At 37.5% G+C, this 16,697-nt stretch overlaps 1 protein-coding gene across 11 annotated transcripts in view; it reads left to right on the top strand.

Moving 5' to 3' along the window:
- Nucleotides 1-1,970: 1,970 nt before the first annotated feature.
- Nucleotides 1,971-16,697, top strand: part of SUPT20H (SPT20 homolog, SAGA complex component) — a 29,579-nt gene continuing 14,852 nt past the window's right edge. For 6 of the 11 annotated variants that reach the window (XM_058825263.1, XM_058825268.1, XM_058825267.1 and 3 more), the window contains exons 1-15: nt 1,971-2,073; nt 2,745-2,842; nt 4,804-4,839; nt 5,921-5,979; nt 6,063-6,129; nt 7,338-7,467; nt 8,072-8,175; nt 8,702-8,818; nt 8,942-8,995; nt 9,191-9,330; nt 10,594-10,750; nt 10,836-10,892; nt 12,477-12,548; nt 13,535-13,692; nt 15,856-15,888. In XM_058825263.1, coding sequence (XP_058681246.1) covers nt 2,825-2,842; nt 4,804-4,839; nt 5,921-5,979; nt 6,063-6,129; nt 7,338-7,467; nt 8,072-8,175; nt 8,702-8,818; nt 8,942-8,995; nt 9,191-9,330; nt 10,594-10,750; nt 10,836-10,892; nt 12,477-12,548; nt 13,535-13,692; nt 15,856-15,888 — 1,202 coding nt within the window. In that variant the 5' untranslated portion in view covers nt 1,971-2,073; nt 2,745-2,824. The remainder of the gene's footprint in view (nt 2,074-2,744; nt 2,843-4,803; nt 4,840-5,920; nt 5,980-6,062; nt 6,130-7,337; nt 7,468-8,071; nt 8,176-8,701; nt 8,819-8,941; nt 8,996-9,190; nt 9,331-10,593; nt 10,751-10,835; nt 10,893-12,476; nt 12,549-13,534; nt 13,693-15,855; nt 15,889-16,697) is intronic. The other 5 variants (XM_058825270.1, XM_058825265.1, XM_058825271.1 and 2 more) reach the window with 1 other exon arrangement.

Here is a 16,697-nt window from a genome sequence, read left to right as displayed (position 1 = left end):
CAGAAAATCAAGGCTGTTTTTAAGGTGTCTCTACAAAGCATCTCAGAGCTGAGGTATGAACTTGCAGAAAGGCTCAGTTTGAGATGGAGACAGATAATTCTAGGTGTCTCTATGTGTTACTGCTCCCACAGTCAGAGGAACTCTTCAAGGCAGCCAAATCCCAAGGGAGTGACTTGTTTGACCAGCAGGAGGCTAAGATGGGTAATGTCCCCAGCTGAAGAACACAGATCTCTCAAGCTTTGTGCCACACTTGCCAGACCTCTAAAATTCTATTTAAACAGTCATGTTAGAAATATCTGCCTACAAAAGAATGGACGGCTATACCTGACAAAGTGTATCTGACTTTAAAAGTAAATGGAAGCTGTGGGGTTTCTTCACGTCTGCAAATCATTTAAGTCCTGAATACAGATGTACATAATCAGGGTAGGAAATGTTACCACAGGGATTTATAACTGCCCACACAGAAAGCCAGTGACATAACTGATTTAGAATTCAGGAGTTCATGGCTGTTTGCCCTAAGTTTCATCCCCATGCCTACAGTCTGTCTGACTTGAATGAAGCAATTTCTACTTACAGCATGCTGTCATTTCTTTTTAATGTTTATACTCAAATAAGAGCAACCCTACTTGAATCACTGTCTCAGCCTCAGCATATAAATCTGACTCAGATTCATAGGCCTGTAATCCATTTAATTTTGAAAGAGCACAGTAAAATGAAGTACAGCTTTGCAATTTTGTACTGGGATGGGTCCATGAGTATGGCTACAGAACTCTGGTACTCCCAGGCATACAGCACATAAATTCAGAAAAAATTAGGTGAAAGGATGGCACAACTGCATCCTCAAAAGAGATTCAAAATTGGATGAAATGCAGTTGCTGAACTGTTGGACCATACATCTATTTAGTGCCTAGATGAGTCAAGGAAGAACTGCCACCTGTTCCTGCTCCAGGACAGGATTCCGGCCATCTTTTCTCTGTTGCTCAGGAACAACATGGGCTCCTAAAAGAATCAATAAACTAGCCTTCCTGTTGCTGAAAATATGTGTCCAACTAATTTATGCTCACAGCTGAAGTACAGTGATCTCATCAGATGTTTTTATTCTATGCACTGAGAACCTCTGAGATACTCTAGACACAGCCAGTAATTGATTCCCAATGTTTTGGCTATGCTGTGAGACACAGAAGGGCTCCTAAGAATCCAGTTCTGAAAGCAAAACAGTGTCAGCACCAAGACAGAGTACCTGGGTAGTCCTACAAGAAGCACTTCACTCTATCCAGAGCTACCTAGGGCTCCCAGTGTCTACATTTTCTTGAGTTTTCAAGTCCTCCCTAGCTAGGACATGTCAGCATGGCAAGGTTAATTTAACAAAGGCATTGAGGGGCGGTGTTAGGTGTGGTTTTTCCTATAGGACTGGCAGCTGGATCACAGGGTAGCACGTTCACTCATTGCTGTGAAAAAATAAATTATGGCTCAGCCAGAAGTGCTAGAAAGGTCTGGGAAAAACGTGCTACAAGTCATAAAAGTGCTGTGCTCAAGGACATATGTACAATGCGTGGTGTAGATGTGCCTGGCAGAGCTTGAGTGTGGATGTTCCTGGGCTCCATCGGCCCATGAGCTCCCCAGGGAAGGGACTGAAGCATCAAGCTTGAGAAGTGTTTGGACACTGCTCTCACGCACACGGTGTGACTCTTGGGGACGGGCAGGGCCAAGAGATGGACACACCAAATATCCTTACAGCATCCCTGAGACACACAGCAGCCCATCCTGATCTTCACAACGGCATTAAAGCTGTGACTCGCAGTGCAGTCCAGGCTCTTTACTACCACTAAACCCCTCGAACTCCTCGGCGCCCATCCGGGACCCTCACCTACCCACACCGCCACCTCCATCGCGGCCCCGGCGGCGCTCCCCGCCCTCGCCCGCCCCTCGCGGTCTCCACGGCGACCCGCCCGCCCCTTCCGGCCGCGGCTCGGAAGCGGCGGGGCGGAAGCGGCCGGGGCGCCGCGGCGGGGGCGGATGCGCGGGCGGGCGGCGGGGCCGCTGTGCCGGGGGCTCCGCGGGAGAGGCCGCCAGGTACCGGCGGGCACGGGGCACCCACAGCCGGGGAGGGGGCGGCGGGACGGGCCGGGTCGGGCGGGAAGAGAAGCGGGGCCCGGCCTGCGCCCTTGGCTTGCGCCGGCCCGGCCCTTCCCGGCCGGCTGCTGCCGTCGGGGGCTGCGCCGTTCGATCTCCGCCCCGGCGGTGGCAGCAAATTTTTTTTGTTTCTTGACTGACAGCTTGCTGTGAGTCAGTTTTAAACCAAACAGTGCTAGAAGACACCGCTAGTGGAGGTGTTGGCTATGGTGTTGGCTAATAACACCTTTTCAAAAGCAAAACAAAAGAGCTGATGCGGTGTGCTAAACTCTCTGCTTTTTATTAAGTGTTTTAGTCTCCTGTGCCTCTGAGGTTGTGACACCTAGCAAACTAGGTGGACTGCTGTGATAGAGAAAAGTGTATGTACATTTACGTGCTTGTCGCTTTACTGTTCAATAAAACTAATGTAAAATGATTGTGAAAAGTAGTAGTATTAACTGCAGTGAGAGCCTCTGCACTAGCAGCGGGTGGAACACTTGTTTCTACTCTTGGAGGAAACTCTGCTAATGAAATTAAAGTAGAATCAACCACCAGAAGTGTTGTATTTAAATGAAATACCCATTTCGTTTCTCAATGGTTTTTTTTTTTCTCCTTGAATTTTTTGTTTTTAGTACCCCAAGTCTGACCATCAAATATGATTCTTTGCCTGCTACACGAAACTCCTTAAGTACTCCTTTTGCCATTTGGCCACATGGCTTCAACTACAATGGTAAGTTAGGATTTTGATCATATATTTTCAGATCTTTTTGCTCTAGTCTGCTAACTGTCTGGCTGATGAGGAGAATTCCACTAATATTTGATATTTTCTTTTTAAAAAATTGTTTTGCTTGTTACTGCTGAATTCTGATATTTCCCTTTTTAGGAGTGTCTTCATAGCTTTTGGATACTTCTAAACACTTACTGGCCAGTGCAGCGTAGGAATTGCCATATCAAGCTAGTGGTGTTTTCAGTCAGGAATGGTAGCAGGAAATTTGGTGTATATAAATCCTACTTCTACATAGTAGTCTTTTATTCACAGATGCTAATATTGACATGGATTTTTACCTAATGTCAAACAGTCAGTGAATTGAATATTTGAAATCATACCTGGACATAGGTATTGTTGAAGTATCTACTAGATAGATTCTCTTATATAGAAAGATCAGTATTTGACATTTTCATAAAAACACCTAGGCACTTGAAAATCATAATGTTCTGTCATGGCAGGTTCTACCACACAGTAGCATGGTAAGTAGGTGGGGGGGATTTTCATGAACAGGTAAGAAATTTTGTTTTAGCTATGAGTGTTTTTGTTGTATATTTCTTTGTTGTTCTTTTGTTGTTGTGTAGTGTGGTTTTCTTCACTGGATTCTATTCTAATAAAATATTATCTATGTAATCACTGGTGCTACCTTGGATTGGACATGCTTGTGTGTCTTCTGTTCCTTGAGGCTCAAGTGGAGGTGTTTTCTTTTAGGAGCAGCTGATAAGGGATGGTTTAAACTGAGGGAATAGGACAAATGCATGTTTGGGAAGAGGTACCCATTGCAAATGTTCCTAAGCTTCACTGAATATTAGAGCTTGTCAGGAGTACATTGCTAAGGACATTTTCCAGCTGCCACTGAAGTGAATGCATTGCTTCTCTGGACTTACCTGCAGACAAATCAAGCTCCTGGCATTCTCCTACAATGCTTTGGTTCTTAATAGTGTCCTCTTTTTTTCCTCCCTGCCCCAAGTCACTTTTGTTGTCTGGTTCATTTAGCAGCTGCACATTATTCCTTCACAAAGGATGTCAGAGCTTAAGTGAGTGCCAGAGAAAGAACATTAGAAACTAAGGAAGACTTTCTTGTTTGTTTGTTTGTTTTTTTGACACTCATGGTTTTTTTTATTCTGGTTTGAAATACTTGTCAAATTTTAGTCCAAGAACTCATAATTCTGATCTATGAAGTTGCGGGCTCTTTTTTAAATAAAACTATATCAGGTACAGATGTACTGAAGTAAAGAACATTCCAAAAGAGCTAAATTCATTAAAATAAATGATATTGAATATACCGTGCTATGGGATATTGAGAGGCTTTTGCAGATTTTGTTGTGTTTCATGGGGTTGAGCAGACTTTTAGCCCACCTTGGAAAAAGTCTAGTGGAAGTTGGTTTTGTTTCCTAGCCACCTAACAGTATATAATAAGGAGCACTCCTTAAATTGTATTATATGCAGAAGTAAAGTTCTGAGCTCAAGATCTTTGTTTCCACTGTGTGAAGAATAACTGTGCTGATACTTGGGCACTGGTATCTAAAAGATAAATGTTTTCTTCCTGGACATCTGTTCAGGGATATTTTGGCCTGTCCTTTCTGTTGAGTTGGTGACCAGCTTAACAAAGATCTGGTTTTCTAGTTGCCATCTCTAATTGTTTTGGGTAGTATTTGTTAATGCTTTTATTAGGTATACTTTCCATTCCTGCTTTTGATTCTAATTGCCTTTCATTGTTCTAAGGCTTCATAATTTACCCAAGCCTTGTGATGCATGTTACATGAGGTTTTAGCTAAGTTTAGTATGTGCCAAAGAATTTTTGAGTCCATTTTCTAATAATAAATTTGCATCAGTTATAGTAGGGTTGTTGGGGTGGTTTTAATGTATGAGGATGTTAAAAAAAGGTCATATAATTTCTAAAAACTCCTTTGTCATTCTTGCAGCAACAAGCTTTAGAACTGGCATTGGATCGTGCTGAGGTAAGAAGCTAAATTGTTTGTTTGTACATAATTTATTGGTCTTAGAGTTATAAAAATACAACAGCTATTTTTTTATTTCTCCTGAAGAGTAGAAAACCATGTTATGTAAATATATACATGTGTAATCACCTATACATGCAACACTGAGATTGCAGAATTCTAACTGAAATTGCTGTCATGTATTTGTCTCTTACCCATTGTACTGAGAGCATCATCAAGTGCAATGGTGATAGACTGTGCAAGACTTGAGCTTTCCCCTTCTAAACCAGCAAATCTGTGTGCTGTGAAATAAGCAGGCAGAAATATGTGGTAAAATCCTGTTTGTGTTTTTAAGGATAGCCTAGTGAGAATGAAGAGGCAAGTGTCTTCACATTCATGTTCCTTAATGCTGTCATCTGATATAACAATTACCTTGAGCCCTGTTACAGGAAATACATGTTCCTGTGAGAGAACATAAATTCTGAAAAAAGCTGTTAATTTAAGTACTTCAAACAACAGAGATTTGGAAAAACCTTGTTAGAACATAAATCACATTTTCTGGAGGATGCTATCTCTTTTATTCTTTTTTTAATTCAAATGTTCAGTGTACATGAATTGTATTTACAAGGCATAGCTCTATAGAGAAAAATAATTAAATGGAAAAGGCAAATGATGAACTTCCTGAAATTATCATGTTGAAGATTATTTGCTTTGTAAATGTTGTCAAGCCAGTATGCATAAACTTGGTTGTACTTTAGCGTGTTAACCACATGAACTTCAGTAGTGGTAGCTAAGTACAGTAGTGTTGTAGTGTTAGTTACTACTGTAATTAAAAGATGTGAGTGTAGGATCAAGACCTTGCATGGAACTGATGCCATGGGCATGAAATGCTGTCTTTGACAGCTAAATTGAGTTGTGTTCTTGCTGATGACTGTAACATAACATTGTATTTACTGCACTTTTGGAACAGTCTTGTACTATAATTGTTAATTACTTTCTGTATACGTGGAACACAGTCTGGTAAGGATCTCTAGTTGTGTGGTAGCTAGAATTAAATTTCTTTGTAATGCATGCTGGTTTCTTGTTTACTTTTCTCTTTTAGTATATCATTGAAAGTGCCCGTCAGAGACCTCCCAAAAGAAAATATTTATCCAGTGGAAGGTACCAAGAGTTTCAGTATTTAGTTTTTTAATAGCATTTCTTTGATTTAATTTTGGTTACATGTTGAGTCTTTTTAATTTCAGAAAATCTGTATTTCAAAAACTTTATGATTTATATATTGAAGAATGTGAAAAAGAGCCTGAGATAAAGGTAAGTGGAAATTGCTGAAAAGCTTTTAATTTCTGTCTAAACAGGCAGGTTGAGAAAATACTTTGGTTTTAATTCCACTTAATTTCTTTGTTAAATCAAGTATAAACTCTTCTTACTGTGGTAGTCACTTAAAGATAAGACTATATAATGTAAATAGTAAGGCCTAGATTGCTTTAGTGAGCTGTGCCATGTGTATTGCTGTTTCACAGTCAATTGCTTAGCATGACTGCCGTGGAAAAATGTGGAACATTTTCAGACCCTGTAATTTTGTTGAAAATTCTGATTAATTTCTCCAGTTGTTGGTAAGCTAAGAAGTTTTGTGGAAAATTTTCACAATGTTAGCAAAGACACTCAAAGAGGCTTATCTTTGCTAAACTCTGAATGTCAAATTGAACAAGATAAAGCTGTGGAACCTGCTGTATTGCTGCTTTCGAGGAAGTAAAACTAATGAGAAGACAAATGAGCACTCAGGTTAACTCCCAGCTGATGATTGTACCCAGAACTTGTATTCAGAGATGAAATATGGTCTCCAGCCAGAGGCTGTAAAATTATCTGAGGTTCAGAATTCATTGTCTTAAGTTCTAAGGGGATTTCAAATGTTTACATTTGTAGGACGTTTATGTGCTCTCTGAAACACATCAAATAATTATAAAAATCTGTTATACATCGAAAAGATAGCTTTACAGTTCAATACGGGAATAGTGTCTGTGTCTGCTGGATTAAATTTCAGCAAATAAAGACAAGAAAACGCAATTAAGAAAGCTACCAAATGCACATTATTTTAACCCTGGAGAGAAATGCTGCCTTCTATTAGGAATATCTGAAAGTACTAAATATTTTGTTGTTATCAAGCAAGTTGTACTGGATTCATGATGTTTGTAGAATGATACAAATAATAGTGCACTGTAGATTTACAACATTTTAGCATAATATTATTCTTATTAACTCTGTATGTGAACTTCCAATCCTAGGGTTTGTAATTTTAAATGAGTGGGATTTTTTACAAAAATCTGTGTCTATAAACACGCATGATGATACATAATACGCTTACTCTGCTGACTACAGTACAGTTAAATTTAACTGGGCTTGTTTAGATGTGTAATTTGTCATTAATCTAAGCAACAGTCTAATAAAAACAATTGCTTTTGTTTTTATTTCTGCTAATTATTTCATAGTATTATGTTCATGAGCAATGTTTACTTTTAAAGCAGAAGCTGAGACGAAATGTGAACTTACTTGAGAAGCTGGTTATGCAGGAGACGTTGTCATGTCTGGTAGTAAACCTCTATCCAGGAAATGAGGGTTATTCGCTGATGCTCAGGGGGAAAAATGGTTCAGGTAATATTCTTCTCTTGAATTTTAAAAAATACTCATAATGCTGTATAAATTTTTAGAATGTGTTGTTGTTTACATTTATCTGTTACATAATTGCAACATAATTGCAGTGGGAGGTGGGAGAAGAACCAATTGTACTTGAGCTAAAAATTTACATACAGCTCTGAGCTGTTTATCTACAGACAAAATCTGTAGATAGGAGTCTTTTTGATAGCTTTCCAGTCTCTTATTTTCCCTTAGCTTCTGCAGCTGCATATGAAAGTTTCATTCACTTCAGGTTCCTTCTGTCAAACTCTTTCTTTCACTGCTTCCCATGTCTAGATCTGCCCAGAGGCATTTGTGTTCCACTTTGGTGTCATTTTCATGCCATTTGTACTGCCATGGGAGATAAGAGCATACATTAGGTCACTTGGGAGCAAAAGCTAGCACAGTATGAGTAAACCAAAACTCTAAGTACAGAAATGGATGTAAAAAATAATAGTATCTGAAAAAATGGTATGTGTGGATAGGTTTCTGCCAGCCTTGCTTTTTCCTGTGACAACTTTGTTTTAGATTTCTTAATGTGTTTTTTTGAAACACAAAGGTAATATGTTTTGTTTAAATTCAGACTCTGAGACCATTCGTCTGCCTTATGAAGAAGGAGAATTGCTTGAATATTTGGATGCAGAGGAACTACCACCTATTCTGGTTGATCTTTTAGAAAAATCTCAGGTTTGAAATTTCTGTTTTCACAAAGAACTTACATATTGCACCCAGATAAACCTTCATTTTTTTGAGTGCTTCGCATAGATGATTACAAGCACAAGACACTTGTGCATATGAAATTGTAGTATTTAATGCCCCAACTAAATATTTTATTGATATATTGAAAAAAACCAGTACTTACTACTGAGGAGAAGGAGATAAGAGAGATTGCTATGATTACAGCTGTGAAACATCTTCAACTCTAGCAAAATTTCCTTTGTTCCTTGTCATTAAGGAATGTTTGGCATGGGAATTTCTTACAGCTGCATTGCTGGCATATGAAAACACTGCATTTGAAGCTTGTACTTTAGGTGTGTCTAGGACAAACATATCTGTGTACATAGAAAAGACTGCTGGTCTGAAAAACGTAGTCATGAGTTTTATTCCTAGTTTCACTGAATTTTATATGTTATATAGCAAACTTCTTTATAGAGGCAGGGGAAGATTGGTAAATATTCGTTTATTCAAAAGTTGGTGTTTTTCTTTCAACTAGGTTAATATTTTCCATTGTGGATGTGTCATAGCAGAAATACGGGACTACAGGCAGTCTGGTAACATGAAATCTCCAACCTACCAAAGCAAGCACATTCTTTTGCGACCTACAATGCAGGTAAAGAAGAGCCTTAAGTAATTTGTCAGTGTTACGGTAGTTCAAAGAATGAATATGCACAGTTACTGAACATATATTATCAAATCTTATTATTCATAATTACCTTTATGTCTTTTTCCTCAGACTTTAATTTGTGATGTGCATTCTATAACAAGTGACAACCACAAATGGACACAGGTAGGTTATAGGTCATTTAAAAACTTTACAGTGATGTTATAAATACGCAACAAACCAAAAATTCATTAACAGTTTTTATTTGTTTAATAATTTTTTTTCGGTTTCTTTTCTAAGATAATGTCTACATGCATAGATATATAGGAACTTGACTACTGTAAAAATTTTTATACTTATTAATAGCTGTGTATATTACAGGAGGACAAGCTGCTACTTGAGAGCCAACTTATTTTGGCTACAGCAGAGCCTTTGTGTCTTGATCCTTCAATAGCAGTGACCTGTACTACAAACAGACTCCTGTACAACAAGCAGAAGATGAACACTCGCCCCATGAAACGGTAGTTTTCAGTAGGAAATATGTTTTCAAAGAAAATATAAGTAATGCTCTATGTAAAAATTTAGCTCTCCTATGTAATACCTACTTAAATAGGAATATGTGAGAAACAGTCAAGAAATTATATCATATTTTTAAGTGTTCAATACTGTATTTTATTTTGGTTACTAGTAGATACTGTAGTGGGCTCATTTTTGTCATTTTTGTATATCAAAGGAAAGTGTAAACATGTTAACATAATCAGTTTTATTGCAGTTTGGATTTGAGGTTTTCTTTGCATAGGTTTTGTGTACGCAGAGTCTGATGGCAGCTCAGTAATGTAAAATATATAAACAGATATGTTGTATACTGATCTCTAATTTGTTAAAAGTTACACATAAGTTTCATCCTGAATGAGTAAATGAAAAGAATTATTTTTCTGTTTGACATTCAGGTTAAACAGAAGTGTAAGTGTATAAGAATATTGGAAAAATTGAAAATAATGTGATATGCACTGTCTACAAAATATTGAAATTATTTCACTTTTGTGCATGGTTGGGCCCTTTTTTATTTCCACAGAAGCTTGAAACCTTTGTTCAACATGTTTGTTCTATCACAAGAGTTGCATTCACTCTGTAAATACGAAATGCATTAATGGTCTGTCACAATTACTGAAATATTTTGAAATTAATTTGCATGGAAATACTATGCTAGTACCAAATCAGCGGTAATTTCTGAAAAAAATATAAATAATGAATTTGATCAAGCTGTCCTTGAAATTAAACCTTGATGGTCAACAAATACTCCACTAGAAAAATAGGAAAAGAGATTATTTGTATGTCCAGAACAGCATTACTGAGTCTATGAATTTGAGTCATGAAACAAAGACTAGAGGGTAGTTACTGTCATTATAACTTTATAGTTACATAAGTAGGACAAGAATCATTTAATGGAACTGAAATTAGGATAATACATAAATATTTTCAGCTTGGCAGCTTTTTAATTACTCATTTTGATGATGTACTTAAATTAGGCATTTAAAAAATAACCACATTCTTAGTGCTGAAACAGATGAACAGAATACTGGTATATTTTATAAATACAAAATCATAATTTAAAGTTGTACAGTGTAATCCAATTACAATTCAGAAGCAATTTTAAATTAGTATTTACAAACCTATTAGTCTCCATGTAAGTAGCAGTTCTGTGCATATTTTTGGTTTTGTACAAGGGCAGTGGAGAAGTTAATGTTGATGGTTTTACAAGCTTAGGTGTCATTTTGCCATAGGTGCTTCAAAAGGTACTCAAGGTCCTCTCTGAACAGACAGCAAGAAGTAGCTCACTACTCAACTCCACCTCAGCTCAGACTACTTGACTACTTACAGAAAAGGAAGGAGCGGAAAGCAGCCCAGCAGTATGACCTCAAAATTTCAAAAGCTGGAAATGTGAGTGTTCTGAAAAGTAATGTAATGTGCTTCTAACTATTTAATTAAAGGATTTCATATATTAATCCTGTTTTTCATTTTCCAGTGCGTAGATATGTGGAAACAGAACCCTTGCTACTTGACTGCTCCTTCTGAAGTAGATGTAAGACCACCAATTGTTATGTATAATTAGCAATTATTAGAAATTGTATTATATGAAGAAGTGTCTAAGAAGCAACCTGTATCAAAGAATGACCTTTAAAAAATGGAAGTGCCTTTAACATTTACAGTTACTTTTTTGTACCATAAGGTATAAACCCAAGTTAAGCCACACTGTAATACATTGCAGTTGTATCAGAATAGTTTGGATGAAGTAATCAGTACAAACAAATTGTTAGCATTGTTCTTCTGTGGGCTTAATGAGCACATGTCTATTTGAAGTTCTTTGATAGTATGAAAACCCAAAAAGCAAATGAGGTTTGTAGATTGTTTAAATATTAATCACTTTTCATCTTGGCAGAAATTTCTGCCTTTTGATATGTTATACCATGGGACATTAATATTTTGAAAAGTTTTAGATTTTATGCAGAGAATTCTAATTGAGAGTTGGTTTTTTTCACTCTGTGTGCATTTTTCTCTTGGGGGAATTCATATTCTTAGTTTCTGGCACTACCAGAACACATACTATTAGTGTACAGAAGGTACTCATAGAAAATCCTGAGTTGGAAGGGACCTACAGGGATCATCAGATCCAACTCCTAGTCCTACAGGACAGGACAAGCCCCAAAATCATATAAGGTGTCTTGTCGAAATGCTTCTTGAACTCTGTCAGGCTTGATGGTGTGACCACTACCCTGGTGAGCCTGTTCCAATGCCCAGCCACCCTCTGGGTGAAGAGCCTTTTCCTAATATCCAACCTAAACCTCCCCTGACACAACCTCAGGTACCTCCCTGGGGTCCTGTCACTGGCCACTGAGAGTTTAGATCAGTGCCTGCCCCTCCTCTTCCCCTTACAAGGAAGTTATTACTGCTATGAGCTCTGTCCTCAGTCTCCTCCCTGCTGAACAGACCAAGTGAGCTCAGCCACTCCTCATGCAGCTTTCCCTCAAGGGCCTTCACCATCCTTGTGGCTCTCCTTTGAGTTCTCTCTAGTAGCTTTATATCCTTCTTACACTGTGGCACCCAAAACTGCACCCTGCACTTGAGGTGAGGCAGCCCCAGCTCAGAGCAGAGCGGGACAATCCCCTCCCTTGCCCACCTGGTGATGCTGTGCCAGGATGCCAGGGCACTGCTGACTCATATTTTACTTGCCACCAACCAGGATGTCCAGGTCCCTTTCCACAAGTTTTCTCTACTATGCTGAGATTTTCTAAGAGGCTGTAGACTAGACAAGACTGTAGCTCTGGACGTTATAGGGCTGCCAAGAGTGCAAATGACAGTGGAATGACAGTGTAAGTTTCTACAAAACAAACCTCTCTTTTCACTTCAACTGTGTTGTACCTGACTTAATCAGAGGCTTTAGGAATTACTGTTATGGTGAAATTACTTAACCGTTCCACATTGCAGGCAATGATTTCAATCTGTAGTCTGAAACCATGTTTCACTCTTCTGTAAAGTTTAACACAGGAAATGTGCTATAACCCTATAAATGTATAGTTCTGAGGATTCCTCAATTAAGTTTCCTTGAAGAAACGTAGGAGGTAACATAGGGGATTCTTTCTTTTCTGATCTCTCTGTTTTGTTTAAGGTGGAAAAATATGCCAAAGTGGAAAAGTCTATCAAGTCTGATGACTCACAACCAACTGTCTGGCCAGCACACGTGAGTTATTTAGACCTTTGGCCAAACTTCACTGTCTCTAGTTAAAATGCCTCTTATTTCAACAAAATCAATGTAATGTGGAATAATCTTCCATCCCCCAATTTAATTAATCTTCCATGTGTTACAGAGACATGGGAAGATTACCAGAGATACTTGTAATTTTATACAGTAAAGCAAGCATGTGATCAGTCTGATTTCCTCAGATTTTCCAGAAGTACAAGGATAAGAAGCTTGTACTAAAGAAATTATCATTATTTACAGAGACCTCTGCACAACAAATTGCTTTCTTTACTCAGACATTCAAAGGCTGATTAAAAAGAACTTTATTGGAATCAAAATGTAACATTTTGAGGTAGAGTAATATTAAATGCCTCTTACAAAAAACTCCTGGAATGCTTAAGTTGAACCTTAAGATTTTTGGCACAAACGATGTGACTTGATCAGAAGTAGTAATTTAATATAATCATTGATTAGTTCACATTAATAATAATTAATTCACTGATTAGTTATGTGATTAAATCACATAATTGATTATTTTTTTATCATTTCAGAGGCAAGGTACTAGCTTTACTAACAGCATGTGTCATGATATCTTCGTAGTTGCCTGTTGGAAAAAAGTAATACTTCCCCATAGAATTTAATGTTTAGCTCCAGCATTTTATTCTCAACATTTTTGCATTGTCATAATTCATATAAAACTGTTTCTATATATGTTTACCCAGTCTACATTTCTATGTCTAGCATGATCGTTTGGGGTTTGCAATAACTTCGTATTTTTAAGAGGTATAAATCCTTTTCCTCTTGTCCTGTTAATGTAACTTCTGGAATCACTTTGATTTTAGATAATGCAGCCCTTCCTATAGAGTGTTATTTAAAGTTACTTATAGAATGTTTCTTACTCGGTATTGTATATAGAGGTGGTCTGCTTTACTTGCTGTTTCAGCTAAGGCTTGTTCAAGACTTACTAGATCATTCTGTCTTTTTAGGAAATGAAGGATGATTATGTGTTTGAATGTGAAGTTGGTAATCAGGTTCAAAAAACAAAACTGACCATTTTTCAGTCTCTTGGCAATCCCTTGTACTATGGTAAAATTCAGACGCTCAAAGGTGATGAGGAAAATGACAACCTATTAACTCCGTCACAGTAAGTTACATGTTCTTTTTTTAAACTATACTGTGATAAGTAAGTGGAGGAAAACAAGCATTACTTGTCATTTTCAGGCACAAAAATACTCTAGAGCTAGAAGTCTGACTTAAGATTTTTTTTAACCAAAAAAACAACCCAAACCAAAGCATGTACATGCCACCATCATATTTCAAATGTACTTTTATTTTAAATTAGTACATTTTTTTACATTAAAGATACATTGGGGGAGAAGTAAGCCCACCAGCAAATCCAGTCATGAAAATTGTGGAGACACTGTGAGATGTTGTTGCACTCCTTTTTGGTGATACTCAGAATCTTGATTGTTCTCAAAATTGGCTTGATGCCATGAAAGTGAAAGATGTGACTATATTCTGTTTACTCTTAGATCCAGTTGAACTAAATAAATGAAGAAAAACGTGAGCTTCTGCGAAGCTTCATAATTTTGAATTGTTTGGAATATGCTGGCTTTGGCTGGGTTCTACAAAGATTCTCTGCTCTCGGCTGTTTTTGTTGTGTATACCAGATAATTTGTGTGGAGGAACCCATGCAGCAGAGTAGAGCCTATAAATTTCACTAAGGCAAGGAGCAGTGAGACTGAGCAAACCTTTTAGTTCTGCTAATGAAAGTTATTTTTATCTTCTAGTATGTAATCATTCTTTTAGTTTTTTATGAAAATCTTAAAACATCCTGAGTTTTAAGAGTATTTTATCCCTAGACTTGAGCTATTCACTGTTTGTTTCCATACTGTTGTGGTTTAACCCCAGCTGGCAACTAAGCAACATGCAAGCACTCACTCTGTCCTCCCCTGACCTCCCTGGTGGAATGAGGGAAAAAAATAGCAAGGGTAAAAGTGAGCAACCATGTGGCTTGAGATAAGAACAGTTTAATAGGTCAAGGAAAACCTACACATGCAAGCAAAGCAAAACAAGGAATTCATTCACCACTTCCTATGGGCAGGCACGTGTTTGCCTGTCTCCAGGAGGGCACGGCCCCATCATACCTGATGGTTACTGGGAAAGACAAATGCCTTCTCTTTAAATGCTTCCCCTACCCCTCTCTTCCTTTTTGCCCTGGCTTTATTTGCCACGTGGTATGTATGGAATATCCTTTCCTTTGGTCACTTGGTGTCAGCTGTCCTTGCAATGTTACTTCCCCACTTCTTGAACACCCCTAGCCCTTTTGCTTGTGAGAGACCTTTGTCAGTACTGCTTAAGAATAGCTAAAACACCCTTGTATTACCAACACTTTAGCACAAATCCAAAACAGCCCTGTGTCAGCTCTTATGGAGAAAATTAACTCTACCCTAGCCAAAATCAGCACACATACTTAGTGCTGATCTTTTTGGAACAATAGTGCTAGCTTAGAGTTGTGTAATAAGGCTGGGAATTAAATCAATATAGAGGTATTAAATGCCTGGAGGGTTTTGGAAATCATTGCTAAGACACTAACAATTAAAGTTCATTAAAACTTAGATAACTCATCCTTGGCAAACTGACATATGGAATGAAAGGTGAAGTAAACATTTTTGTTGTTCAGTAAAATAAAATGCTTGTATAATTTTTTCTTTTTGGAGCTGGAGAAACTTCTCTAAAGTTAAAGAAACATAGTAATAAGTTTTCGAGCTGTAAGTGTTATGCAAAAGAGAGATACTTATTTAGGAGGTGTGGAAAATCATAGGGAATTGGAATTGGCATAAGTTAAATCAAACAATGGAAACAAAATGTTTGTTAAAATATTATGCATAGGACTGTTTTTGACCTCCCCTCACCACACTTGTATTTCAGTCTGAGTGTACTGGTATGGTGTTGATTTATACATATCTTTTCCCTTGTACTTTTTACATAAGTAATTCTGTAGCAGTTACATTTTTTTAAAAAATATAAAATCCAAAACTTCTATATTCTGCCTTTTGCTTTGTAGGTAATTTGCTGTTAAAGGAGACCATATTAGATCATGTGTGTATATTGTACATATAGTTAGGAAGTCAAGTGTGTATTTCAAATACTGAATGATACTCAGTCCATTGAATGGATACATTATCATTTGTATTTCAAGCAGGTATGAGAAAAACACAGCACTGCCATTTGTTTGAAGCCTTGTGATTATAAAAATATGTTCTTTTAGTCCAATTCATGACTGAAAATATACTTTATATTTTAGGTTCCTTATTGGTTCGAAGACTGATGCTGAAAGGTAAATTAATATAGTTTGTACAGCTGTTTGGCTTGATGACAAATAATAAATTTTGTTCCTTTTTGGCAGTTATGACTGCCAGTGCTGTGGTTATGGAAGCAGATGCAGAACAAATGAAAAAAAATAAGAGGAATTAGTCATCATATCAAGAAGTAGAATAGTGTGTAGCTTCTCTATTTAACAAGCAAGGAAGAATAGAGGACCTCAAATACGTGAGTACACCTGAACTCTGAGACCACTTAGTAGTAATTTCATCCTAACATTTGGCATGGTAAATTAGCAATCATGGAAATGGTTGATTTAAACTTGTTATTTGAAGTGTAATCTAGGATTTAAGATTTATACACCTTCATTTGTTTTATTGTGCATGCCTTGATTCAGCTTTCCTAGAGAAGCAAGTCATAAACCAGTTTTTCAGGATATTTTAGTTGTAGAATGAGTAGGAGTAGCTAATTCAGGGATAACTGAGGCAGCAAAATAAGTGGTTTTTAACTGTTTGTCAGAGTACATCGCATTAGATTGCCAGTGCATATAAGCACAGAACCTTTAAAAAGCAACCTCTGTCAGATCCAGTTGTGGTTTTAAGCCTCCACAGGACACTGCTGGCTATGTACATGCCATAGCTCTTATCTTCACACATGTGCCTGACAGGGAAATGGGTCTTTGATTTTATCAAAAATCAACCATAATATTCTTTTTTTAAATAGATAATTTTGATCAAGAAACTCTTTGCTTATATTCTCTCCTGCCTCCTTTGTGCTGATACTTTTGCTGTTTGTTCTGTTAGCTGAACTGGGGAGATTGGCTGG

The sequence above is a fragment of the Ammospiza caudacuta genome, chromosome 2 (assembly GCF_027887145.1).
Source record: "Ammospiza caudacuta isolate bAmmCau1 chromosome 2, bAmmCau1.pri, whole genome shotgun sequence".
NCBI classification, from domain to species: Eukaryota; Metazoa; Chordata; class Aves; order Passeriformes; family Passerellidae; genus Ammospiza; species Ammospiza caudacuta.
This window is presented reverse-complemented; position numbering and strand designations above follow the sequence as displayed.